The sequence below is a fragment of the Canis aureus genome, chromosome 14 (assembly GCF_053574225.1).
Source record: "Canis aureus isolate CA01 chromosome 14, VMU_Caureus_v.1.0, whole genome shotgun sequence".
NCBI lineage: Eukaryota > Metazoa > Chordata > Mammalia > Carnivora > Canidae > Canis > Canis aureus.
The window spans coordinates 25,688,057-25,715,426 of record NC_135624.1 but is presented as its reverse complement, the minus strand read 5'-3'; the positions used below and the strand labels follow the sequence as shown (position 1 = coordinate 25,715,426).

The 27,370-nt window shown below is 48.8% G+C and overlaps 3 protein-coding genes across 30 annotated transcripts in view; 2 read left to right on the top strand and 1 right to left on the bottom strand.

Moving 5' to 3' along the window:
• The window catches only part of MTSS1 (MTSS I-BAR domain containing 1), a 161,695-nt gene extending 152,402 nt beyond the window's left edge, over window positions 1–9,293 (top strand). For 4 of the 14 annotated variants that reach the window (XM_077847154.1, XM_077847156.1, XM_077847153.1 and 1 more), the window contains 4 exons: window positions 2,456–2,575; window positions 4,548–4,721; window positions 5,095–5,257; window positions 6,355–9,293. In XM_077847154.1, coding sequence (XP_077703280.1) covers window positions 2,456–2,575; window positions 4,548–4,721; window positions 5,095–5,257; window positions 6,355–7,055 — 1,158 coding nt within the window. In that variant the 3' untranslated portion in view covers window positions 7,056–9,293. Of the gene's footprint in view, window positions 1–2,455; window positions 2,576–3,439; window positions 3,635–4,547; window positions 4,722–5,094; window positions 5,258–6,354 lie in introns of all 14 variants that reach the window. The other 10 variants (XM_077847147.1, XM_077847148.1, XM_077847146.1 and 7 more) reach the window with 4 other exon arrangements.
• Window positions 9,294–9,988: 695 nt separating this feature from the next.
• On the bottom strand, window positions 9,989–17,367 carry NDUFB9 (NADH:ubiquinone oxidoreductase subunit B9). 2 transcript variants are annotated; one of them, XM_077847183.1, is made up of 5 exons: window positions 17,210–17,348; window positions 15,885–15,999; window positions 14,253–14,445; window positions 13,539–13,652; window positions 9,989–10,211 (listed from the first exon to the last, which is right to left on the bottom strand). In XM_077847183.1, exons 2-5 carry the CDS (start codon window positions 15,911–15,913, stop codon window positions 10,080–10,082), a joined length of 468 nt encoding a protein of 155 aa, XP_077703309.1. In that variant the 5' UTR covers window positions 15,914–15,999; window positions 17,210–17,348; the 3' UTR covers window positions 9,989–10,079. The 2 variants fall into 2 exon arrangements, with proteins under 2 accessions (XP_077703309.1, XP_077703308.1); XM_077847182.1 differs by lacking the exon at window positions 15,885–15,999 and having other exon boundaries at window positions 17,210–17,367.
• Window positions 17,368–17,386: 19 nt separating this feature from the next.
• Window positions 17,387–27,370, top strand: part of TATDN1 (TatD DNase domain containing 1) — a 65,514-nt gene continuing 55,530 nt past the window's right edge. For 5 of the 14 annotated variants that reach the window (XM_077847165.1, XM_077847178.1, XM_077847174.1 and 2 more), the window contains exons 1-2: window positions 17,392–17,486; window positions 24,859–24,958. In XM_077847165.1, coding sequence (XP_077703291.1) covers window positions 24,922–24,958 — 37 coding nt within the window. In that variant the 5' untranslated portion in view covers window positions 17,392–17,486; window positions 24,859–24,921. Of the gene's footprint in view, window positions 17,487–24,052; window positions 24,131–24,858; window positions 24,959–27,370 lie in introns of all 14 variants that reach the window. The other 9 variants (XM_077847166.1, XM_077847170.1, XM_077847176.1 and 6 more) reach the window with 6 other exon arrangements.

Below are 27,370 nucleotides of genomic sequence, written 5' to 3'. Positions count from 1 at the left end.
ATATCTCCTGTGTACCCGGCACCACCCCGGGACCCCCTGCGTGTGCTGCCTGTGTAGTCCTTCCGGCAGCCGCGTGGAGCATTGTCCCTGTTCTCTTGTGGAAACGGAGGCCCAGAGATGTGACTTGCCCAAATTGTGCTGTTACATGACCTGCAGGTTGGGGACCCGGAACCAGGGTTTTTCTGGCAACTGATCCCGAGCCCTCTCTGTTCTATCTCAGCCTTAAGGCGTCCTTGGAAAAGTGTTTTGGGGAACACTTCATGGAGAGGAAGCAGCTCAAGTGTTTTGGGAACGTAAGCCAGAAGGTTACTTGCCTGACGTGGGTGAACCCAGAGGCTCTCAGCTCAGTGGTCCCTCCGGCATTTTCAGCTGTCCCCGGAGATGTGGCCTTGCTCTGTCTTCCTGGGACACTCGATCGCAAACAGAAACATTGGGGACCAAGAGCCGTGGCTTTACGATCTAATGCGCTTGTCCTCGCCAGGCTGCTTCAACTTGGTCTGCGAGGTGTCCCCTGGCTGTCCCCTGCCACGTGCGACACTAAACCACACCTGCGTGTCTTAAAAGCAGTGTGAATGGTTGAAAGAAAAACAGAAACTTGCCCTTCTTCCGAGGCTATTCCCACGCGCAGCCTGATTCTCTGTGTGTTTTTAATCAGCTGACGAATTAACATGGTCTCGGGCGCGGACTCCTTTCTAAAAAGAGGCCTTGTGCTCCCCGCTTTCTGTCCAGCGCTGCGTGTGTGGATGAGGCTGAAGCAAGTGCTTCTGCTTCCAGGAGCGTTGAGGGAGGAGGAAGGTGCCCTGTTGGGATTTACTTAAATCTGGACTCCAGTGCCCAAGATGGGCTCTGCGGGCAACTCTAGGGTGTTTTTTTTTTTTTTTTTAAGATTTTATTTATTCATGAGAGACAGAGACAGAGAGAGAGAGAGGCAGAGACACAGGCAGAGGGAGAAGCAGGTTCCATGCAGGGAGCCCGATGTGGGACTCCGTCCCTGGTCTCCAGGATCACGCCCTGGGCTGAAGGTGGCGCTCAACCGCTGCTTCCCCCCGCCCCCCCCCCCCCCCCCCCCCCCCCGCCGGGCTGCCCATCTAGGGTAGTTTTAATAAGCTCGGGGAGACTTTAGAGAAGGGCGGTAGGGTTGCTTATGATAGTGAGGTAGAGGGCACTCTTGAGGAAGGTGTACAAGACGGGAGTCAGGCCTCATGGGCAGCGAATGCAGGAGCCCTTTAGGGGAAGTAGTAGTAGACCCCAGTAGGGTTGGGCTCACTTAACCGAAAGGCTGAACCAGCGACTGCAGGTAGCAGTGAACAAAACTGTGTCCTCTACCCGGGTGTGCCCGAAGGACCACCCCAGGGGGGCTGGTTTATGGAAGAGATGGCCATTGGCGTGCATCCGTTCAGTAATTGTGAGCACCTGCCATGTGCCAGGACAGGCCTAGAAAGTTGAGACGGATCGGCGAGCCCCCGGCACCGGCCCTGGCCGAGCTGAACTTCAGGAGGCTGACCTGGGAGCGTGGACCTTGGCCGATACCGGGAGCGGGCAGACTGGAGGGTTTTTGTTTTTTTTTTTAAGATTTTATTTATTTATTCATGAGAGAGGGGGGCGGGGGCAGAGACACAGGCAGAGGGAGAAGCAGGCTCCATGCAGGGAGCCCGATGTGGGACTCGATCCCGGGTCTCCAGGATCACGCCCTGGGCTGAAGGTGGCACTAAACCGCTGAGCTCCCCGGGCTGCCCCAGACTGGAGGTTTAATGAAGATCGGTATGAGGAGTTGTTGTCCCAAGTGAGACCTCCTTTCTGTAATGTCCCAGATCTCTGGATGTTTCCTCCCGCCCTAGATGGCCACTTGAAACATTGCGCTGACCTTAGGGCTTCACTGCCCCAAACCTCAAAATCCTTTTCCCGGCAGAGAAACCTAAAAACCTGTCCTGCAAAGATGTTGGAAGCCACCCTTCCTGAGTGCAGAGGCTGCCTGTGACCAGGAGGGAGGCCAGGAGTGGAGACATTGGAGTGGAAGCCCAAGCTGGGGGTGGTGGTGGGTGGCGGGGGTCAGTCCTCAGGCAGTAAATATGCCTGGGCACCTGGGAGACGGCAGAGGCAGGCCTGCCCTGGGACCCGGGCTTGTGGCATGAGGGGAGCACCCAGGGGAGCACGGAGAGTTCCAGCACCTGACCCGGTGCCAGGCACGCACAAGGCACACAGAGCGGGCTCCTGTGGGGCTGACGGTCTGGCAGGTGTGGGCCGTGCGGCGTCTCCCGCCTCTTTCTGAGAGCTTGGAAGCGTCTGTGTGGGTGCAGCCTGGGGGGAAGAATTAACCCTAACCCTCTGCTTCTCTCATCCTTCCCTCCTCTGTGTATATGTCTCTCTCTGTCTCTCTCTGTGCGTGCCCTCCCCGCCCCATCTTCCCTTTGGATTTCCTGTCCTTTTGGTGGCATGTGGTCCCTCCCTGCTGCAGAACTCGTCCAGCTCGGCCTCCTCCGAAGCCTCGGAAACCTGCCAGTCCGTGAGCGAGTGCAGCTCCCCCACCTCAGTCAGCTCAGGCTCCACCATGGGCGCCTGGGCCTCCACAGAGAAGGTGACCGCCGTCCCCTGCCCTCCGCCGCGGCCACGGTCACTGCCACCGCGACTGAAGCTCCAAGTCGGCCCAATGCACGCCCCGGAGCAGCCCCTCCAGGGGCAGGGGCGAGGCTGAGGGCTCTTCTCCCGGGGGCGCCAGGCTCCTGGGCGCTGACCTTGCGGCCCTCCTGAGGGAGAGGAGGGGGCGCGGGAAGGTCGGAGGTGGAGGCCCGTCCCGCGCCGCGTGGCCTGCGCAGCCCCGTCCCCCGCACCTCTGTCGCCTCCTTGTCGCCTGTCGCGTCCGCGGGGCCATCTCGCCGCATCCGCATCCGCATCCGCATCCGGGCCGGGGCCGGGGCCTTTCTGCCCGAGTAGGCCCGTCCCCGGCCGCCTCGCCCCGCTCTGGAGTCCGCTCCGGAGCCGGGCGAGGACGTGGGGCACCTGGAGCAACAGAGGGAGCCGGCGCTCGCGGGTTTTTACGTTTGCGTTTGCGCAATGCCGTGCCCCGGTGCCCCTCCCGGTTCCCTCCCGGCGACCCGCCCGGCGACCCGCCGCCTCGTGGGCTCGCCTCGTGGGCTCGGCAGTCGGGCGCCCCCGCCGCGGGCACCAGCCCCTCCGCGTCCGCTGCTCAGGCGCGCGTCGGTGCCCGGTGCCCCCGGCGGGCGGGGCGGGGCGGGGCGGGGCCGCGGTCGCTGTCGCTGTGGCTGTCGCTGTCGCCGCCGCCGCCCACCCCACGGGCAGCAGGGCCGCCGCCTCGGGCCTGTCGGGCCCATCACTGCCCGGGTCTCCCTCCCCCTCGAATGTCGATGCCATCTTGTGCCTCCACGCTCATCCTGTTGTATTAATTTTATTTTCCTTTCCCCCCCTTTTTGTTTGTTTCCAGTTGTCTAACGGGTTTTCTCACTGTAGTTTGCCAAGCGAGCCCCCCGTGGGGCCCGTGGGGGCAAGCCTTTCCCCTCATTGCCCGCCTGCCTCCCGCCTGCTCCCTCGGGTCACCTCTGTCCACCTTCCAGACTTCGCTCATTATTACACCATTGGGCCTGGCATGTTCCCGTCATCTCAGATCCCTAGCTGGAAGGTTCGTGTCTCCGCCCTCCCCTGGCTCTGCCTCCCGCCTCCGCCCCCCCCTCCCTCCCTCCGTCCCGCGGGGCAGCGCCAGGCGGAGCTGAGGCGCCGCGGCCCGGGAGGCCCCTCGGGGGGCGCCGGCGGGTGCCCGAGCCGTGCCCCAGACCGTGCCCCGGACCGTGCGTGGCCTACCCCGCCTCGGTGACCCCGGAACACAGGCGGACTGTGTTCTTCAGTCTCCCTGGTCTTCTACTAAAATGTGTTTGCCTCCCTACAAAAAAAAAGTTTTAAAATTATTTAAAATTTAATTTAAAATGAAAAGTTTCAGTTGATGCCAGAAGGAAGCTCTATTTGGAGAGGGGGCGTCCCTCACCCGGAGAGCAGATGGCCCTAGGCCGCGGCCGCGCCCCCGCAGGCTCCCCGGAGCGCTTCTGCTGGGCAGGCCTAGGCCCCCGCCCCCGCCCCCGCGCCCGCCCCCGCGCCCGCCCCGCGCCCGCCCCGCGCCCCAGCCTGGGCGCCCCCGGGCCAGGTTCCCGCAGGTGGCCTTCCCGCTGCGGGGCGGGGCTCCTTGGCGCCCCCTGGTGGCCACCCGCCGGGCGGGAGAGCGGGTCCCTCCAGAGCTGGGAAGGCGGGGCCTGGGCCGAGTGCTCCCCGGCTGGCGCCGCCCCCACCCCGCTGGCCCCCCCGTTAGGGGCCGGCGACTAGGAGTGCTCGTAGGCACCTGCCTGGTTGAGGGTTTTCCATCTTTGGGCAGATCGAGGAAGGGGAGGTACCCGGGGGCCCCCCAAGGATTTTCCACTCCCTTCCCTTAGAGCCGGCTGAGGACGCAGAAGGGCCTCCTGGCCCGTCCTGGCCTGAGCTCCCCCGGAGGGGTCCTCCGAGTGGGAGCGGGGGGCCTGGCGCATGACCACCCTCCTTCCACTTAGGACTGGGCCAAGCCGGGACCCTATGATCAGCCTCTGGTGAACACCCTGCAGCGGCGCAAAGAGAAGCGGGAGCCGGACCCCAATGGAGGAGGACCCACTGCTGTGGGGGGCGCTCCCGCAGCTACCGAGGAAGCCCAGAGGCCACGGAGCATGACCGTGTCAGCTGCCACCAGGGTGACGCTTTTATTCTCTACAGCCGGTTGGACCCCTCTAGACTGGGCTGGTGGCCAGACGTGGCCAGCAACGCGGCGGGGAGGGGCGTGGCTGAGTCAGCCTGGCGTCTCTGGGGACCTGAGCGCCGTTGCCACCACTCCCTGCTCCATACTGGTTAGAAGTCCCCCACCCCGGGAAAAAGCCTTGCCCTGAAATCAGACCCTTAGAACTTTCCAGAGCCTAGGGTAGGACCCACAGTTGGGTAATGTTCACAGGAAGAGGACAGGAGTAATACTGAGTCCCCTTTGAAGAAACCTGCGGAAAGGCCCTGGGGACACAGGATGGGGGATTCATGGTCCTGGTGGCTTGTCTGTGTCTCTCCTCCCACCCACAGCCTGGCGAGGAGATGGAGGCTTGTGAGGAATTGGCACTGGCCCTGTCCCGGGGCCTCCAGCTGGACACCCAGAGGAGCAGCCGGGACTCCCTTCAGTGCTCCAGCGGCTACAGCACCCAGACCACCACCCCGTGCTGCTCTGAGGACACCATCCCCTCCCAAGGTACGAGGCAGCCTGGGGTTCCCCGAGCACCACCAGCTGGGTCCGGGGCAGCCCCTGGCGCGAACTCCGGTGCTGGGAACGATAAGGCCGTTTGGGCCAGGTCGCTTTCCCTTTTACCCTCCACGGCCGCTTCCGTGGCCAGCGTTCTCACCCTCGTGTTCCACGTGGGACGCTGACACTCGGGAACTTGCCCAAATGGAGGAGCAGGACTTGGGTCTGAACCTCGGGTCTGTTAAGAGTCTGAGGCCTCAGGCTCTGAACCTGTTGCAGCCAGATGCTCCGTTGCTGGTGCCCCCCTCACTGCTGCCCCACGGCAGTCCAGGCGGAGCACGTCCGCCAGAGTTGACCAAACCTATTTGTGGCGCATCGGTCAAAGCTCCTAGGACTGAGTGGGTCTCAGTGGAAGGATATTTTGCGGTCTAGGGGACGTCAGCAACGGTCACACATGGAGGGGTGCTACTGGCATCTAGCAGATGGTCAGGGATGCGGCTAGACATCTGTGACACACAGCACGGCCCCGGCCCTGGCCCGTATGCCAGGATGGCTGCTGCTCACCAACCGGCTCTCAGATGGTTAAGCTGTAGGCTTCCGCCTCCCGCGTGACCCCAGTTTTTGCGAGGAAATACACCTCGTGGATGTTTTCAGGGGCTCGTTGCCAGTAGCTCCATTCTTCTTTCGGCCTTGGCCCGACTCGCAGAGGAGAGGTGGTAAGGCTGTGACAGTGTGTCTGAGGCTTCTCATGTCCACTGTGGAGCTGAGGGGGTGTGGGGTTTCTTGGCCCGTGCACCCCGCTTCGCCCTTCCAGGGATGCTTGGAGGGAGTGAGCCTGGCAGCGTGGCAAGCCCCACCGCCCTGCGGTAGTTGAGCAGGGGCCTGCGGCATCCCGCGCTGTGCCAGGGTGCACATCGGGGGCCAGAGCTCCTGCCAGCAGCTTCTCGGGTGTCCAGGGCTTCGAGGATGGTGCAGAGATGGGGGGCGGCTTGGGATGAGGTCATGGGGAGAGCACCTGGCGTCCTGTGCCTTTTGTTCCTCCAACACAAAAGAACCGAAAAGCAAAGCTGCTGCCTTGGAGGGTCCTAATCGGATCTTCTCCTCAGTTTCAGATTATGATTACTTTTCCGTAAGCGGTGACCAGGAGGCGGATCAGCAGGAGTTTGACAAGTCCTCCACCATTCCGAGAAACAGTGACATCAGCCAGTCTTACCGGCGGATGTTCCAGGCCAAGCGCCCAGCCTCCACTGCTGGCCTCCCCACCACCCTCGGACCTGCTATGGTCACCCCGGGGGTTGCAACCATCCGACGGACCCCTTCCACCAAGCCTTCTGTCCGCCGGGGGACCATCGGAGCCGGTCCCATCCCCATCAAGACCCCCGTGATCCCTGTCAAGACCCCAACCGTCCCAGACCTCCCCGGGGTGTTGCCGGCACCTCCGGATGGGCCAGAGGAGAGGGGTGAGCACAGCCCTGAGTCGCCCTCTGTGGGAGAGGGCCCCCCGGGTGTCACCAGCATGCCCTCCTCAATGTGGAGCGGCCAAGCCTCCGTCAACCCTCCTCTTCCAGGCCCGAAGCCAAGTATCCCCGAGGAGCACAGACAGGCGATTCCAGAAAGTGAGGCCGAAGACCAGGAGAGGGATCCCTCAAGTGCCACTGCTTCCCCAGGCCAGATTCCGGAGAGTGACGCTGCAGACCTGAGCCCGAGAGATACTCCGCAAGGGGAAGACATGCTGAACGCCATCCGAAGGGGCGTGAAACTGAAGAAAACCACCACGAACGACCGCTCCGCTCCCCGCTTCTCGTAGGCTCTCTTAGGCTCCCAAGAAATGCTGCCAGTGGGGAAGAACTGTTTAATTCATAAAACCTAATTTGTCTCGATCCATTCCAATCTAGAATCAAACAAAAGATTTTGTAGGCAACTCAGAATACAGCTCTTTTGAAAGTACTCGATACCTTTAGATAAGAATTAAAAGCAACATACGTAACTGACATAACTTTGATCTTTTAATTTGTAAATACCGAGTTTTCTTTCTGCACATTTTAATCTTAGTTTCCCTTTTGATTTTTCTGAAGGTGCCAAATTCCATTTAACTTTTTTACAAGTCTTTGTAAAATTTTAAATGCATAATGGGTGGGGGGTGGTTGGGGCAGGGGAAACTCAAAAGTAGTTAATTTCAGAAAAAAAGGATAACTATAGTCAGCCTTTTAATTTCTCTCTCCTTTTTTTTCCTGCAAGCTTTTGTAGATGCATTGTAGTAGTCTGGCTTAGAAGCAAATTCAAGTTATTTTAATGTACAAACAAAACGGATAAAGGGGTAAAAAATCTTCATTTAAATGTAGTATGTTCTGGCTGAGAAAAACAGGCCTAACAACTGATGAGCAATATTCAGTGAGAAGTGAATCTGGAAATGGTAGACTGTTGGGATTGGGGGGAGGGCCGTGGGAGGGGCACACTGTCAACATAGCCGATCCTGTTAACATTTAAGAGTAGCCTTGTAGGTTGAATTTCTAGTAGCTTCATGGTAAATGCATCCGAATAAGCCATACTGGATTGCAGTGTTTGTTTCTGTAGGGTGTTTAAGGACTTCCTTTCTCCCACGATTCCTCCTGACTGCACACAGCACCCACCTCCAATCCCGTGCATGCTGCTGCCACCGGGTAGACCTAGACCCCCCCCACTTCAGTTACTCGTCTCTTGTACCCACTTGCATTGAATCCAGATACATCCAAAAAGGGTAAGGCAGTTTTAAAAATGTGAAAAAACATTTTAAAATGATAGCAGGGAATTCTTAGACATAGCAAATGCCTTTTACTTACCTGTACCCAGCAGGCTGGGTGCGTTGAAAAGCCCAAATATTTTGAACAAACTCAAGCGGATTTAACAAGGGTAACCAGCTTGGAATCTAGCAACTTGCCAATGTGTTTACCGATCTGGGGGCTTGTTTTTCTTATCTTCTGTTCAATAAATGGCAGTTAATTGGCATCATACCAAACAAACATTGAAGAGCGGAGGATTTATTTATCATCACTGGGAATCCGACCACTATATTGTCCCTTTTTTTTTGTATTCTAGGTAATGTTTTTTGGAATGGATTTATGTCTTTTCTTTTTTAAGTGAAAGTTAAATTTGTTCTAATGCCCGTTCCCTAAAGCCAACAGAGATTTGTAGATTTAAAGGGATCTTGTTTGGAGACAACAACAGTGTTTGAAAAAAACCAAGCAAGCCCCTGAGCACTCGGGTCAGTTCCTCTTGAAGGAACAGGAGGCTTGGTGGGTCCCCCAGACCCTGCAGGTTTCTATTGGCTCTGATCTTCAATTACATAACCTTATGCTTTAATACATAACTGCATTGGATGTGAGAGTAACGTACCTGTATAGTCACTGTTCTATATATTAACATTTAACACTGCTGTGATTGCTCAAGGGCATTTTATGTTATGGCTTTAAAGCAAAGGCATGATTATTAGAAACTATTTAAGCTTTTTTTTCTTTGAAAAACAAGCTCCTTCTACAGAATATAAGCAACAGTAGTGCCTGTGGTTTAGCCCACCAATCTTGATGACTAAAAGTAGCTGATGCATTGTGCATATGATGCTTGAGATGGTTTTTGCAAAAGCAGAAATCACTGCAAGGTAATTACAATAGATAAAAGTGGTATTTTAAACCTTTGAAATAAATGGATGTAACTGTACCTTGGTACAGCTTTTCACTTGTTTAGTTTTTAAACGTTAGTAATAATCTGAATAAATTTAATATAAAATGTTGCCAAATTCAATGTAGAAAGAATGTGACAACACACCTTGGGTAGTTCTGTTTGTGTTTTTGCATATTGTAAAAGCAGTGTCACAGCTAAAAATAAAGAAATCGTTTCTAAAGGTAAATTATTGTGGTTTAGTTGCTAGTTTGTACTGAGAGTTGACCTCTCCCTGTGCAGTTTTTTTGTTCTAAACTTGTATAAATAACAATTGTGTAACGTGTCTCCCTTCTACCTTGTAACAATTGCTTCAGCCTACATTATAAATAAAGAACCACTAGAAAAAGTCCTGAATGTCAAGACTTATTAAAATTCAGTTACAAGTCTTCGTCAGCTGTTAGATGCACTGAGATTCCGATTGGGGCTTACTTAGGAAACTCACAGAATGTTCCTTCTGGGATGGTGGTGATGAGCTGTCTCAACACCATTCTAATGAGTTATCAACAACTGAAAGCCAGGTGGGTTTGGCTGATGGTTTTAAAAATGGCTCCACATTTTAAAGAAACTTCTTCCAACACGACAGAGTTCTACAGTTCCCTTACCTGGCAGTCCTCAGACCATCCAAGCTACAGAAGCTACAGTAGAGGCCCAGAGCTGGAAAACTGCCTCTAACAGAAGCGTCCCAGAGCAGTTTCACCCCAACCCCCAAGTCCCCTCTCCTGAGGGAAGCCCATAAACCTCACGCTTATTTTCCCGAATGTGTGCTGCTTATAGAGTTATCCTTTTATAATCACACTAAAATTTCAGTCGTGGCATCTTTAGAAAACCAAAAAGGTTATTTCAAGTCCTCAATATTTGCATACCTTCTCTTGACTTCATATTCCCTCCAGTCACTGAGCCTTCAACTAGAGTTTAAACAAATCTCAGAGTAAGTCTTGTATCTGGTTCTGCTGTTATCCCTGAAAACACGTGCCACCAACAGGACTTACTGGGGCAGAGGACACTCGGCACCACACTAAGCCTCAGAAGGACACGTCAGTCACACCGTGTTGAGTTATTTTTATTAGGGCAAGTGTGTTACGTTCTGTAACTTATTTCACTTGCAAGCTGGCTGGTGCGGTGTCTTCCTCTTCCTCTACATGGGCCGCTCCCGGGGCCTGGTCACAATGTGCCACCACAGGGGAGGCAAATCACCTTCCTTTCGGGCTGGGGGCAAAGCTTCAGTGGTGGGACCACCATGCGGGGTTTCTTCCTGCAGCTGCTTCACCTAGAAAGGGGTGATGGAGGAATAATTAGAGTCGAACCAACTGGAAAAATCTGCTGCACTGAGGTATCATCTTTGTGCCTGTGTCACATTTACATGCTTCCTGGTCCTCACCACTGCAGTGTTTTTTATATATACTTGCATTATGTTTATACCCACAGTTTTACTCTAAAAAGCAATTCTTGGGGTCCCTGGGTGGCTCAGCGGTTTGGTGCCTGCCTTCGGCCCAGGGCGTGATCCTGGAGATCCAGGATCCAGCCCCACATTAGGCTCCCCTGAGGGAGCCTGCTTCTCCCTCTGCCTGTGTCTCTGCCTCTCTCTCTCTCTCTGTATGGGTCTCATGAATAAATAAGTAAAATCTTAAAAAATAAAAATAAAAAACAATTCTTAAAGGTTTTCCTATTCTTAAAACAGCAAAGCTAAGATACCTTCCCACCCGGCCTCTTACTCATCGTGTACGACTGACAATTCCCTTCATTACAGTCTCCTACCTATTCCCTCTAAAAAAAAATACTGTCTCACTTGAGCGCTCTCTAAAAGCACCATTAGGAAACCTTAATTCATATATACTAGAGAGAGATACTCATTTTAAAGCCCCCCCTCACATAGTAACCAGGACAAGAAATACCAGGAAGTCACATGTGAAAATATGCTTTGTTCTGCTGGAGACTGCCCCCCATCACCGTTCCAGTGCTCTCCAAGACTGTCACTGTCCTGATAGAGGAGGACACATAAGAGACCCTCTCACCAGATCAAGGACTTTCCAAAGCTTCCTCCAGAAAACTCAATTCTGGATTGTGGGTGACCTGAGTCTCAAGCGTATGTGCTGTTGAATAGCGCTGAGATGAAATAGGTTAAGGACTATTTTGTGGAGAGGTGGTGGTTATCAGGGACCACATAGGGAATGAACTTGCCGCTCTCCATGAATAAACACCCCTCCCGTGTCCAGATGAGACATTTTTTAGCAAACACTGCCCTCCTTGGTCATAGGTCTTTTCCTTTCACTCTACCTTGGCCAAGGACTTCCTGCAGTCAACATCCTGGATTTTGCCACCAGAAACCATATAACTTTGAAAGTTGTGAATCGGGTGTCTGGGTGGCTCAGTCAGTTAAGCGTCTGTCTTTGGCTCAGGTCATGATCTCAGGCTCCTGGGCTCGAGCCTTGTGTTAGGCTCTGCGCTGAGCAGAGACTCTGCTTGAGGATTCTCTCCCTCTGCCCCTCGAGCCCGTGCACTCACATGCTCTCTCTCTCTCTCAAATTCCACCATCTAACCACAGAGCCCCTCTCCAGCTCATGTGCTTAAATGTCCCCTTGAAAATGCTTCTTGAAACTCAGAAACTGCCAATTCAGATTCTTTGACCCAACTTGTTCTCTGCATCAGCTCCTGTGTCCGTGCCTGCTTTTACCCACTTAGATCCCATCATGACAATCACTCCCTTCTGAATGGCCTCTAGTCTCTCGACTCGCTCCACTGGACACGGCACCATCCACCTTCCTGTTTGCACCCAGACAGCTGGTAGCTAGAAAGACAAAAAATGCTAGAACAAACGAACGTCACAACACATTAATTATTCCCAGCTTCACGTGGGCCTTCACTGCTACCTGGCAATCCTATTATTATTCCCAGCAAGCTCATCCTCTGCCATGACTCCATCTTCTCCACATTCTCCCAACAGGCTTCACCCACTTCATGCCTCTTCCTCTTTGCTAACACAAAGATGCCATCACATAGTACTCTCACTTTTCCATCACCAAAACTTCTAGCCCAGCAGGATTTCTGTGCACCTTCCGTACACTTCTAGAATACGAACCTGTTCTCCCTTCAAAGGCCTCCACATGTGCTTGGGATCCCAATGCTCATCTCAAAAGCTTTGCTCCTTGACCTGTCCCACCTTGCTTCAATACTTAGTTTCTCCCTCACCCCAAATCTCAGCACACGTCCATTGTTATTTCTTATCTTAAAAGACAATAATGCCATGGCCTCCAGTTACTGTTCCAGAGAAACTTCTCAGGAATTCCTTCCCCTTTCCCAACAGCTATCTTCTCTCTCTTCCCTTCTGCTCACTCCTACCAGTGTGATTAAACCTTACAGAAAGGCTCTCGTTAAGGTCACGAATGCCTTTCCTCCAGCCACAATCTGTGGGCGTTACCTCCAGTCCTCACCCTATTCCACCATTTAGCGATGACCAACACTGACCAGCCATTTCTGAAACACTTTCTCTTGGACTCGCTGTCACCCGTCTCCCTTGCTGCATGCTTGGCTGCCTCCTTTCCTCACCTCCATCAGTGGGAGCGCCTGTGACTTTTCTTCTCTTTCTCTCTTGAGGATCTCCTACATTTCTGTGGCCTTTGAAATAATGGGTAATTCACAAATTTGTTTTGAGCTCAAATCTCTCCTTTTGAGTTCCAGATTCCTACACCCAAAGTCACCTACTGACACCTGCACTTGGTGGCAAAGGATTCTCAAATACAATAAATTTAAAACAACACTTGCCATGTCCCCCTGACACCTATTTTTTTTTTTTAATTTGTTTATTTGAGAGAGAGGGAGGGAGGGGCAGAGAGGCAGATGCCCCACAGAGCACAGAGCCTGACATGGACTTCCATTCCATGCCACTGAGATCATGACCTGGGCCGAAATCAAGAGTCAGATGCTTAACTGACTGAGCCACTCAGGTGCCCATTTTTACCTCTTCTTTATCTCAATAAACCACCAACAAACTCCAGGTATTAAAGCTGAAAATGTGGAACTCATTCTTGATTCCTCCCTGTCCCTTGTGGACCCCCATTCGGTCAGCCTTCACAGTCCCCCAAATGATACCCTGAATCTATTTCCTTCCCTATTCACTGCATCGGCCCTGGTGCTGGTTGCCATCATCTTTTGACCAAATGGCAACAACCCCTAATTGGCCTCTCCACTTCTCCTCTTACCCTCTCCAATATATTCTTCTCATTCCACAAAGTTGAGCTTTTAAAAACATAAACCAGACATCACGAGTGAAAAATGTCCGAGGTGCTGCTGGAAAGGAAAGTTAAGGGACGGGATGTTGAAGCAAGGTCAGGCAGGGGACTGAGAAAAGGAGGGGAAAAGCAAACCCAGAGAGCAGGAAACCCAAAAAGACCAGTGACACAATGTCTCCCATTCACATGAAGGCTATAAATGTTACATTTACCACGTTTGGAAACGGAAGTATATTTGAGAGGCAAGGGGCCCCAGTGACAGTCACACCTGGAATCTGGACCTCTGCACCTGGGTAATGAAACCTGAGCCCCTTCCAGGCACTGACCATGGGGGCCAAGCCGTGTGGTGAAAGGCAGTGAAGACTCACCTCCCGCTCCCAGCTTTCCCTCTGCAGCTTCTTCCACTGCTCTCTCTTGGCAAAGTAATCAGGATACATCGCCTTCTCGGAGGGATGCCAGTCATCTAAGCACCACTCGGGAACCTGTCAGGAGAGGAAATTTCTGACATGCCGCCTATGGGGCCTGCTCCAGAGGCAAAAGGCAAACACGACAGTGGATTTTTATAACCGCTGCAAGCATCAGATTGTTCTGGCACTACACAATGAACAGCAGAGGACGAGCCAGCACCGACATAAAGGAGAACACCTCCAAGAGCCGAGACCTGAGAAGCCTCAAGGTCAGTCCCAAGAGAGCTAGCATCATTCCTCTCTGATCGGCATTCTCTCAATACCCACAGCAGCTTTATGCTGAGCGCAACTGTTCCCTCTAATTGCTCTGAAATACTAAGCACCAATCTGAATTGGTTACCTTTAAGATCCCCACAGGAGTTATATACCAAGTAATTTAGCACTCTGCTTTGCCAGAAAGACACTGTAAGACCCTGGAGCTGAATTTAGAAAGATAAGCCTGAGTGTCACCTGAGAGAGAAAAAACAGACCCCAGAAAACAGAAATGTATTTACAACTGGCAGGCCAAGAAATTTGCCCAGCTGCCCCTAAGAAGGCAAGTGGGTCTGGGGGCTGAGGTTTGGGACAGGAGAAAGTGCCTCTGGGAAGGTGATCGCCAGTGCAGTGCTTACCTACCTTGTAACACTCGTACCTCTCATAGGAGGTGCCTCCTGGAGACTCAGGGAAGATGTAAGGCTGAGGATGCTGATTGTGCCAGAATTCTTCCTCTGCCGCCCTCAGCAGTTGGGTGGCCTTCACCATGTCCTTTTCATTCTTATGTTCTTCAAACCGGGCTCTCATCAAACAAGCAAAGTACCGGTATTTGTCCCTTTAACCAAAATGGTTTTGGAGATTAGAAATGTTACCTACTCAATTAAGCAGGATTACTGTCTGACAAGAGGCTGTACTTCTACTGACACCTTCTGGATGTGTAGCCTAATTACCTGGCACCTCCCCAAACCCTGCCAATGGAGCAGCCACATCATTACGACTGCTTCCTCAGCAGCCCCCACCACATGGCAGCAGTAAAAAAAAAAAAAAAAAAAAAAAAATACTGTATTAAATACAACCTAACCACTTCCCGCACCCCCGCCTTCCCCCTGCCCAAAAAGGAATGCTGATTCAAACAAACAAACAAACAAACAAACAAACAAAAAAGATAATTTGCAGAAGAGAAAAACTATAGCATCTGTAGGATCATTCAACACTCATTGAGTGACAACTTACTGAGTTTCCTCCTACCTTATGTTAGGCACTGTGCTAAATTCTGGAGCTACAAAGATGAGTAGGAAGGGAGTAGGAAGGGAGGTGTTAGGCAGTGGAAACAGTATTGCTTGAAGCACACAGGTTGGGGTTTGAATGCTAATTCTGACACTAACTGCACATTTGTAGGGAAGGGAAGGTCAGGTTCTAGAAGAAAACAGTAGGCAGAGATCCTTTAGGCTTTGACAATAATCCAAGCCATGTATAAGAAAGGCCTGGAGCAACCGTGATGGTAGGAAACAGGAGAGAAACATTTAGAGAATTATGAGCGTCTGCTAAAATCAGATCACTGGAGACTAAATCTCCACTTACTAGCTGTGTAATCTTGGATAAATCAATGTCTTTATGCCATGGATTCCTCCTCTACAGAAGTGTTAATAACAGTAACTAGATCTTAGAGTTATCCTAAAGATTTGATGAGCTAAAACACATAAACACACTTCAGACAGGTAACTCCTCTCAATGTCAGCTACAATATCATACACTGGAGAGAATTCACAAAAACGAGTGTCCAACTGTACATAGCATACAGATATGTTTGTCACTGGCAGAGGAGTAAGTAGGGAGTACTTAAGAAAAATTCTAAGACTTAAAGCTGAGTGACTGGACTACTAATAATGCTATTAGCTGGGACAGGGAATCTGGGAAGAGAAACAGAATGAGGTAATGAAAAGAGTTTGGTTTTAAAGCATTAAGACAAGTTTAGTTTCAGAGAGCTGTGGGTTATCTAACAGTTGGAAAACAGCCCTTGAGACAAGTGAGCCCTGGTGGTAACTCAAGTCCCAGCCTTAGATGAGGCTGCCCAAAGTATATACATCAATGACCAAGGACCTGGGATAGAAACATGGAGAACAAATAGAGGAAGAAAGAAGACAAATGGAGGAAGAAAGTCCTGGGAGAGGACATCAGTAAGACTTCAGAACCACTGGGTCGGTGTTACAAGAGATGCTTTCTTTCTTTCCTCCGGAACTATGGACTTTAATATTCTCAGATGCAGTTCGTTACCTGAATTCTGGGAGCTCAATTTCCTTCATCTTTGTAAGACTGATAATTCTGGGGGTGCTTGGGTGGCTCAGTCAGTTAAGCATCTGCCTTCACTTCAGGTCATGATCTCGGGGTCCTGGAATCAAGCCCTGTGTCAGGCTCCCTGCTCAGCAGGAAGTCTGCTTCTCCCTCTGATGCTCCCCCTGCTTGTGCAATTGCATGCACTAATAAAATCTTTAAAAAATAAATAATACCACTAAGTTTTGGAAAAAAGATTGATAATTCTGTTATCTGTTTACATGTCCATCTTCCCCATTAATCCATGAGCTGCTACACCGGAGAAAGAGGACTTATTAATTTTTGTTTATTCAGTAGCCAGCATAGAAACTGAGTTGCAAACTCTGTCAGATGAATGAATAAGGAAAGTCAAGGAAGAAACTAACAACCCAACTGACAATGAACCTGCCCATCTTTCTGTCTAGCAAGGAGAAGTAGTAGGTCAATGACTTTCCAATAAGCTACAAATATGCAACTTGGGCTTTAAGGATACCCTCCACAGCTTCTCCAGACCTACTTAGATTTCCATCCTTTAGAGGTTCCTCTTAGAAGCCCTTCTCCTGGGACTAGGCTTTAGGATTCCCATGAGGCAGTGGAGGCCTGGCATCCACACATCTTGGGCTGCCACTCGAGGATGCACTGCACCCAGGTCACGAAAATGTGTTTTAAGACTATGTCCTAAGACTACTCACAGATGGAGAGAACAGAGAGAATTACGTGGCTGGCAAAGAATTTTGTGGATGTGAAAACGGTGAAAAGGGCGGCATGAAGCTAAAAAGAAGGGGACCTGTGATGCTTTGGGGTTAGCACCTTAGTCTGAATCCTGGCGCCGCCAACTCACCAGCTGTAGGGCCTTGGCGAGTTACTCTCCACGTCTGTTTCCTTACCTGTAAAATAGGGCTAAATAATCCCTAACTCTTGGAGTTGTTACGAGGATTAAATAAAAGGATGCACAAATTCCTGCTGCTCAGATTAGCAACAAGAAGGTCAGAGAAGAAAGCTCTTTTTTAGCGAGAGCCGGATGCACGACAACTAGAGCTGGAGGCGCTTCTTTATTTCATTCAATCCTCCTGCAACCCTCCGCGCTGGTCCTGCGTCGGTCTTCCTGAACAGAAAACCACCCTTCAAGGCCCCGCAACCGGGAGCGACGAGGCCTGGATTCGAACCCCGCTCGGTGTCTCTCCCACTTCGTCCCCCATGTCCTTGAGCCGCTCGGTCCCCCGGGGCCTCTCGGCCTCGGAGAGAATCCCCGGAGTCATCTCCCCGCGCCCCAGCTCTCCCTCGCCCACCTGTGCACGCAGTACGACTCCAGGTGGCGCAGCGCCCGCTTGTAAAGCCGCAACACCTTCTGCTGGTGGGTCAGGTAGGCGCCCGGCCCGCAGAACGCCATGGCCGCCCTCTCCCTCCTGAGGCCGCGGGGGCTCCCGGGAAGCCGGAAGCCGAGCCGAGCCGAGGGGCGGGGCGGGGAGGCCGGAAGGGCGGGACGACAGGGACTGCTTCCGCTTCCGCTTCCGCCCCGCCGGGGAGGAGCCCGCGCTGCAGACATGAGTCGGTTCAAGTTCGTGGGTAAGCGTCTTCCCGGTTCTCCAGCTTTGCTGGCCACCCACGGGCGTCGCCGACTGCGGCCAGGGGCCGGGGACTTGAGCCCCCCGGCTTTCTGAGGGTTGAGAGGGCGCGGGGAGGCTTCTGGGTGCCGCTGATGTTCCGCTTCTCGGCTTGGGGGCTGCGGTCCTGGCCTGCTCACCTGTGAAAATTAACGAGCTGTACAAGTCACGACTTAGGATCTTTTCAACATATGCGTTGTATTCAGTAAGGGGAAAAAAAGGAAGCAAAAGTAGGCCGAACAAAAAAGAGGCCACTCACTATATTGCCCTCCGTCCCACGTGCACCTCCCGCCTGCCCCTTCCTTCCCCGCTCGGTGTCGGAGAGGATGGCGGCTTCCAGCGACCCGTTCGGTCACTATTTCGGCGTCCCTATCCCGGTTATTGAGCACGCCTGGTGGGCCAGCCGCCGGCCCAGGAAGACGGGGCGCAAAGACCCAGCCCCCGAGCCGCTGGCATCACCATCTGGGGAGAAACACAAGCTCTGTTACTTGCCAGGTACAATAATCTTCACCATCAGTAGAACAGGAGAGGGAGAATGCGACAAGAACCAAAGGGGTAAGAGTATTTACTACGAGGCACCTGGGAAAAGCTTGGGGACATCGTGAGAGCTAGGACTGGAAGGGAACTGGGGACTTGGAGGTCTGGCTGAGTTTACTTTTACTCTGTATAGAGGGGAGCTTCGCTGAAGGCGCTCAGCCTTCGTTAAGTCATGGAGTGCCAGTTATCTACCAGGAACCTTAGGCTCTGCATTACAGCAGTGAGCAAAGCTGGGTGTGATTCTTGTCTTTGTGTGGAGTTTCCAGCTCCTTGAAGCTGGAAAACAGCAATGATCACACCTCCTCTGTAATAAGGCAATGTTGACAACTCCTGTAGGTTCTGTGGGGGGAAGAGAGAGATAGGGAAACATTTCTGAGCTTAAACTAGAGCAGAGAAAGAGGGAGAGAGAGGTAGAAGAGATGTACAGATGCAGCATTTGGCAGCTGTGTTCATGGCAGTAAGGGAGAGTGAACAGTCCGAGATGACTCAGGGTTGGGATAAATACCTAAATATGAAGTGGAAGCATGATTAGTCTGGCAATGGGTAGGAGATATAGTGCGATCCATGTGGATTTGGTTAAGTTTGAGAGTCTTATAGGACATCCAACTGGAAATGTTTACTGGGCAATTGGAAATGTAGTCTGGCATTCAGAAGAAACAATAGGATTATAAACTTAGATCTGAGAATTAGTTTAAGCAGTATTTTTTTCCCCAAAACTTTGTGGAACTATGGAAAATTCAGTGGTGTAGTTAATTTGCAGACCGGAGAGACAGGTACAGTCAGACTTATATAATGTAAAGTCAAAGCAAGTGCAGGGGAGAATGTGTTAAGTGCCACAAAAGTTTAAAAATGCTGTGGGAGAGCCTGGGGTGGGCTGGGGTGTAGTCCTCAGCAGTTGTAGACATTTTCCAGGTGTAGTGTCTGCTTCTCTACTCTAGTCTGTGTACAGTCAGTGGGGGAGATGGGCAGAGGGCCATGAAACATTCCACAGGGAAAAGACCGCTTATTATTTATTTGTGATTTAAAACTAAATCCCTGCCTCCAGTCAAGTCTCCTTAAATCCATCATACATACAGCCTTCAGTGTGGTCTGTATAAGAATCAATTACATCCCTTCAGTTACTGTCCTCAGGATAGTTGAAGTCCTTGACACAACAGGTAAAACCTTCTTTGTTCTGGTCCTGCCCATTTTTCCAGCCTCATCCCTTTTATCTTTGATAGACATTTGGTCATGCTGTTTCTTGACTCAGACAAGGTTTTAGAGTGGCAGTTTGGGACCATAATGTCACTTTTGCCTCTAATATCCCCCTGACCACTCTCTTGCTTGCTTTTTACTTGCTCTTTCAGACCTCATAATTCTACCTTCTGACACATTATTTTGTAATTAAATATTTATGTGTCTGTCTTTCCCACTTACGGCAAATATTCCATAGTGTTTAATTCCCAGGGACTTAATACACTGATGGTTCAATGGAAGTATGAATGAATGAATGGGTAAAACAATATATACAGTTTTAGTACTTTGGTGATAAGAAAACTGATAAAGGGATTTGAACAAGATAAGTTCAGAAAGACTTCTAGAAGAAGGTGGGTTTAATTAGAATACATTTTTTTCCCTTACTCTCCTGAGATAGCCAGTGTTAAAAATTTTTAAGTATAGCCTTCCCTAGTTGTTTAATAGATTTATACATAGAAGGAATTGTATTCTAGGGGTCGTAGGGGTGGTGTGTAACTCTTGATGCATTTACATTTCTTTGGATGTTTTGTGTTTATCTTTGAAATAATGTAGTGCTCTTTTTAAATTAAGAAGGTATTTTATCCCCTAAATCTTCTGAAGCAAAATTGATACTCCAGGAAATCTCAGTGTTACATACTCTGTGGAACACCTCTAGTTTTGTTTTGTTTTAGAGATTGATTTATTTTGGAGAGTAAGTGAGAGTGCATATGTTCAAGTGGAGGGAGGGGCAAAGAAAGAGGGGGAGAGAATCCTCAACCCGACTCCCTGCTGAGTGTGGAGCCCCATGTGAGGCTCAATCCATCACCCTGAAATCCTGACTGGAGCTGAAACCAGGAGTTGCACACTTAACTGAGTGAGCCATCCAAGGCACCCTGGAACACCCCTAGTTTGAGAAGCATGGCTTTATATGGTTCCTATTCTAGCAGTCCCTGTCCCCCTCCATGAGCCAATGAGAGAGCAGCTGGCAGTAATTAATAGCATAATTATCTCTTTGGGCCATCCAGCTTTTAGATACCTAAGATTACTCTATAGTTTTCTTTCAGCAGGATTCTGATCCTATCCTGTGGCCCTAGAAGCAGGCCGGTTGGGGCTTTAGGCCACTTTTTTTGGTATAAATTCCATTTTCTTAGGGATTAGATCATATATCCTATTATTTGTCTTTGATTCCCTTGAGCAACCTAGTCATTCATTCATTCTAAAATACTTACTGAGTTTCTACTGTATGCCACCCAGTGTATTAAATGCTGGGAATTGGTGGTGGTCAGAAACCAGGTCACAGTCTCATGGTGGAGATAGCCTCACAAGCGCACTAATGTCTTTACCACAGTTATAGAGAAGAGGGCACCAAAGAAAGGGAACATGGTTCTCTGGGTATTTGGTGAGGAACAAAACTTAGTCTGGCAGGTCAGAAAAGGTCTCCATGAGGAAGTGACACTTAACAACTAAGCTCTGAAAGATTGAATTAAAGAGGCAAAGAAAGGCAGAGAGAAGGTTCCAAACAGAACAGCCTATGCAAGCATCCTGTGGCAAGAGGGCACACGGTACTTTTGAGAAACTGGAAAAAAAAAATCAGTGGATGTGGAGCAGAGAGAAATGGGGAAGGGGCCGAGCAGGTGGGAGGATGACATGGAGGGAGCTAAAGAGATTAGCAGAGCCAAGATCCTACCATGGTAGGACTTCGTTTTTATATCCTAATACTGAGGAGTCCAGTTATCATGATCCTATTTATGAATGAAAGAAACGTTGGGTCAGGTAGAGAAAAGAACAGAAGGGGGCCAGAGTGGTGTTGGGGCTGGAGTTGGTTGACTGGAGTGTTATGGTAGAGGGTGAGGTGGAAAGGAATGGACAGGTTTGGTTGGGAGATAAAGGCCACCTACTCAGTAAGTGCACCTTGAGAGAGAAGCTGATGTCAGATTGCCTTAGTCCATTTGGGCTATTAAAAAAGAATATTGCAGATTGAGTGGCTTATAAATAAGAAATTTCTCACAGTTCTGGAGGTTGGGAAGTCCAAGATCGGGCACTACCATGTTTGCATTCTGGTGAGGACCCTCTTCCTGGTTTCTAGCTGCTACGTTCTCATCGCGTTCTCATGTGGTAGAACTTATAAAAGTGGTCACATCCAAAACAACATCCAGTCTAGAGCCATGCATTGGGTGCCCTTAAGTTTTGTATCTTGCACAGAAGTTGGCCAGCTTTTTCCTTAAAGGGCCACATAGTGTATATTTTTTATTTTGTGTACATATGATCTCTGTTGCAAATATTCAGCTCTGATCTGGTCATTCAAAAGCAGCCATAGACACCATACACACAAATGGGTGTGGCTGTGATCCAGTAAAACTTCTTGGACACTGAAACTTGAGTTTCTAACATTTTCTATGTTTCACAAAATCCTGTTATTCTTTTGACTTTTTTTTTTTTCCTCCCCAGCTATTTAAGAATGTAAAACCATTCTTAGCTCAGGGGCAAACAAAAAATAGTTGCTGGTCTGCTAGAAATAGCTTGACCAACCCCTTGATCTAGCATATTTCTGTGGCATTGTCTCGGAGAAGCACTTGGCTGGTTGCCCTGCAGAGTTCTGTCTTTTGGATTTGTCTGATTGCTGTGTGCTGGTGTTCAGCTTGTCCTCTAATTTCCTGTACTTTCTGTAAAGTTGAAGTTCTATCTGAAGGCTAAGCAATTCTGAAATAACTTTAAATGCCCTATTTGTTGTCCATTTGTATCCCTAGATTATCGGTAACGGTGATAGGACATGCTTCACTGAGCCCAGTGAGGCATCAGTCTGGAGATGTGGTTTTGTTTTAGCTGCAAGCAGTTTTCCACTCTTGTTTTGAGAAATAAAACTCCATACTGGAAGTAGTTTTTAGCAGTAAAGCAATTACTGCTTTTAAAGCCAGCCAGTTTAAAAAAAAAAAAAAATTAATGGAAAAGAAACATCACTGATCCTTACAAGATTACATACCGCTAAGTGTATGACTCCCTCAACACCCCCTCTTCCAGAGGAGTAATTTTCTACCTTGTCTTTTTTCTTCCTATCATGCTCTCACCCATCTTTTAGTTTTTCAAGCTAGAAATTGATTCTCATATACTATTTTAGTTTTTTTCTGAGTTTGTTGACAACAGACATAATTGTTGACAACATAGGAACTTTTTTTTAAGGTTTTATTTATTTGAGAGTGATCATGAGTGGGTGGATTGGGAGAGAGAGAGGGAAAGAGAGAATCTTAAGCTGACTCCATGCCAAGCATGGAGTCCAACATAGGGCTCTATCTCACCACCATGACCTGAGCGAAAACCAAGAGTCAAATGCTTAACTGGTTGAGCCACCCAGGTGACCCTGTGATAGAAACTTGTTAATTGAAAATAGAGTATCCCTTATTATAGATTAGGACATTTTGAACAAGTTAAATGAGTAGGATTTTTGAGTGACTTTATTTTCTTAGTTACATCATGAGTTAGGTATAAAAAGATGGACTCACTTTGGCTATTTAATAATGAATTGAGAGTGTTAATCACTGAAGGTGTTATGGCACTGTAGCTAATGTTAACTAAAATTTCCTGCATTACTGGCCTGTTACAGGATGTATACTGTCCTCAGTAATAATAGTAAGTACATTTTATAAGGCTTTTTTCTTTTTCTTTAAGATTTTATTTATTTATTCATGAGAGACAGAGACATAGGCAGAGGAAAGGCAGGCTCCTTGGGGAGCCCGATGCAGGACTCAATCCCAGCATCAGGCCCTGATCCAAAGGCAGACGCTCAACCCAGGCATCCCTTTTATAAGGCTTTTAATTTGCAAAATACTTTCACATTCATTTTCCAGTTTGAGCCACATTTCATCCCTAGAAGGAGAAATGTTACGCCCTCTTCATTAGTGGGGAAACCGAGGCCCAGAAGACCTACTGATTTGCCCAACATCATTCAGTTTATTCTTCTTAAGGCCAGGAATTTTCATTCCAGAGCCCATTCTCTTTCCATAATTGCATTTCCTCATTTCATTGTATTTCCTGGAACTTGCTTACAAATTTCTACTTTTTGGCAATCAAACTGAACTTTTCTTTGACCCTTCCACATTGACCTGTTAATTACCTTAACCACCCTGTATACTGGTGAGTAGGTGTGTGGGGAGTGGGAGGCCCAGAGGCCAGCCAGTATAGGAGAGGAGAACTTAGAGAAACAGAAGTCCAGAGAAATAATGTATTTGCCTCCTTAGAGGAGGAAAAACTTCCTCTTAACCTATTAGGTACTGCGGCTGGTCTAAGAATTAAACTGACGTAAGACATTACCAGGAGAAAAGCATAGACATTTTATTTTTTGTGTATATGGGGATCTTCAGAAGGAAAATAAACCCCAAAGAAGCTGTTAGGCCTAGAAGCATAAGTGGCAATGTGATAAAAGGGCTTAAATTCTCTAAGTTATGTGACAATGACTAGGAAATGTATGAGGAAACTAATGGAAGATGATGAAGGTTATTTGGGTTTGTTTGTACAGATTCATTTTGACTTTTACTCCTGCTCTGATATCTAACAGTAATACAGAGATAACAGTATTCTTCTGTTCTTGATATAGGGAGGGTATCTTTTTCATGGGAAATTTTATGACCTACTTTTATTAGAAAGGAGGGAGATCAGAGAGCCTGGCCTGCATCTGCTCTTTCTCCAGCGTATTCAGCTCAAAATAACCGATACGCCAAAGTGACACATTATGTTCTGACCCCCGTCTCCAAACCTGACTAAGGTGAAGCATTCTATTCAAAGGTAGAGAGCAGCTCTAACAACTGGCTGAGAAATAAACTTCAGGAGAACCATATGTTGGAAAGAAAAGGACCAACGGCTGTAAGTCACAAGAGATTCTTGCAGCAGAGGGAAGAAATTGTTGGCTGAGCCAGTGAAGGATATCCTAAAGCCCAAGGCTCACCTGGGTCCAAACACAAATACAGGTTTTCAAACTACACTGTGACTTAGGGCCTGAAGGACTGACCTGCATCTAGAATTAGGTTCTGTGAGATAGTGGTATTACCTTGAATTGGCTTGAGCTGTATCTGCCTCAGCATAAAGTGCTGAAGAATGATTTAGCATCCATTCAAGTGAGGGTTGAGACTAGGAAATGGCAAGGCTTCAGAAACTGAGCCTCCAAGCCAATCTTCAATTTGCCTATTTTAAAAATTACTATTTTATTTTTTTAAGATTTTGTTTCAGAGAGAGGATAAGTGCAAGCGGTGGGGGAGTGGGAGGTTATCAAGTCAGACATTTGGGGTGCCTGGGTGGCTCTGTTGGTTAAGCGTCTTCCTTCATCTCCAGGTCCTGGGATCAAGGCTAGAGTTGGGCTCCTTGCACAGCAGGGAGTCGGCTTCTCTCTGTCTGTCTGCCCCTCTGCCCATTCATGTGTTCTCTCTCTCTCTCTCTCTCTCTCTGTCTCAAATAAAATCTTAAAGAAAAAAAAAGAAAAAGAGTTGGATGCATAACTGACTGAGCCACCCAGGCACCCCTCAATTTGATTTTAAGATAAGTATCATAAAGTTTACTTACTAAATTTGCTTGCTTTTGTTTCCTTTGTTTTCTAGTAAAAGATTGCTTTGGAAAAATACTAATCTCTTCACTGCACAAAGGGGAAATGAGCAGAAGAGATGCAGACCAAGTCTGTGCTCCTAATCATCATCTGTGGTGGGTGATTGTAGACGGAGCTTTGTGAAGGATTATTCTAGGCAAAGAGCCTCTCTTTTCCTGGGTTCCCTTTCTCAGTCTGCCCCCTGCCCATCTAGTTTCCTTTCCTTAACTGAAAAAAAAAAAAAGTAGATGCTGAATTCTTGTCATCTGGGCCATTCCACTGAACCCCTATATTGTATTTATTGTATTTAATGTTTATATGTTAATAGTCCTTTCAAGGGTACTGGGTGTGAATTCATCTCCTACCCTCTATTGACATATATACTGTTGCTGAAAGATCTTTCAAGTTTTCTGCATTGTGACTTTCTTTTGCTGTTTTCAAATGCCTGGAATACTCTCCCCACTATCTCTTAGATCATCCAAACTCCCATTCATCATCTAGTCTGTCTTCATGTTGAAGCAGCCCAGCTTACTGAGGCCAGCTTGGCAGAAATCAGAGTGAGACTATACCAAGAGGAAGCTGAGAGTAAGCAGAAGTAATGTAAGGGTCAGTTGGCGGGCAAGTGCCCTCCACCATCATGAACTTGGAGATTCTCCTAATGCATATTTTTTTTTAATATTTTATTTTATTTTACTTTATTTGTATTTATTTATTTATTTTTTAAGATTTTACTTACTCATTCATGAGAGACACACACAGAGAGAGGCAGAGACACAAGCAGAGGGAGAAGCAGGCTTCATGCAAGGACCCCGACGTGGGACTCAATCGAGGTCTCCAGGATCACGCCCCAGACTGAAGGTGGTGCTAAACCACTGAGCCACAAGGGCTGCCCTCCTAATGCATATTTTAAATAAAGAAGGTGTTATTTATTGCCCATAGCCATCACAGTCTAACTTCACATCTTGTTATTCCCCTGGTTCCCTTGTACTCTACAACAGGATTTATCAAGAATGGCACTTTAGGGTTTTTGGGTGGGGGGGGCAAGATGGAGGAAGAGTGGGGGACGTTGCTACATCTGGTCCCTTGAATTTAGCTAGATAACTATCAAACCATTCTAAACACACATGAATGCAGCCTGAGATTTAAGAAAAGAATATCTGGAACTCTACAAGTAGAAAGGTGACCACTTTTTGTAAGGTAGGAGATGTGGAGAAGTGAATCTAAGGGGAGGTATAAGAAGATAAATGGCAGGGGGAGGGAACCTCTGTAAACCAGCTGCTAGAAAATGATAGAGCCCCAGAGAGCAAGATTAGAAATATGCTCCAGTAAGAGACATCCCTCCCTGAAAGGTGCTCAGCTGGTGAAAGAGGCAGAATTCTAGGTGGGACAGTGTGGTCTCAGGATCCCTGGAGTCACAGAATTCTTGGGGTGCCTGAACCAGTAGAGGTCCCAAGCAGTGGAGCAGGGAAACCGGTTAGGTCAGTGAGTCCAGGAACGGGCTCTCAGCTTGATTTGTCATAAACTGCAAGCCGGGCCCAATTGGGTAACCACTGTCTGCCTGGGGACCCTGCAGAGGACTAGAACTTGGGGACGTTCTGCCATCCCCTGGGAGGGGCAGAGGGGTGTGGGCACGAACCTGTGCCTGCTCTCAGGTACCTACAAAGTGCAGTAACACGGGACTCTGCAGCTTCTCTGGAAAGGTAGGTGTGGAGGGGTACTGTAGGGGTCTGCAGAGTTTGGCACACTCAAAAGTAAAAACTTTTTATCCCTGAGGGTTTACTGAAGAGAGGGGACTGCTAGGTTTTGGCTCTGGGGCTGGAGTCCAGGGCATGGCCACCTTTATATTCATCCTAAGGAGGCAAAGCCTTTAGGGAACAAAAGCCATAGAGGAACAGCTTACACTGAGCCTGGCTCCCTGGAAGGACGCAGCACAACTCTGTCCAGGCAGAGACACCTAAAAAGCAGTGCAGCAGGCCCCTCCTCCAGAAGACCACCTGGAAGAACAGGTGCACTGCAAGTTTACAGACCTCACAAGACTAAAATTCCAGTTCTGGGGAAAGCAGTATATAGTATGATTCATTTATCTTTCAATTTAAAATTTTCCTTTTTTTTCCCCTTTTCAACTAGTTTCTTATATCAACTCTGTTTTTAAGTCTTTTTTTTTTAACTTTCATTTTTTACATTTACATTTTATAGATATATTCTTCATTTTTGGCTTCCTTTCACTCTATTCAGTTTTATTTTTGTATATATATAAATTTTACTATCTTTAAAATTTTGGGATTTAGTGTCTTTTTAACACACAGACCAAAATACACTCTGGAACAAGTGGATCACCCACCCCTATTTTGTCCATTCTTTGACATTATATTCTCCCCCTACCCCCCTTTTTTCTTTTTTTCCTTTGCCATTTTTTTTTTTTTCTATTTTGGTTTCTGACCTCTTCAGAGTTGTCTAATGTGCATTTTGCTTTGCTCGTGGTTGTATTTTTGATTCTGTTCACTCGTTCTTCTGTTGTTCTCTGAGCA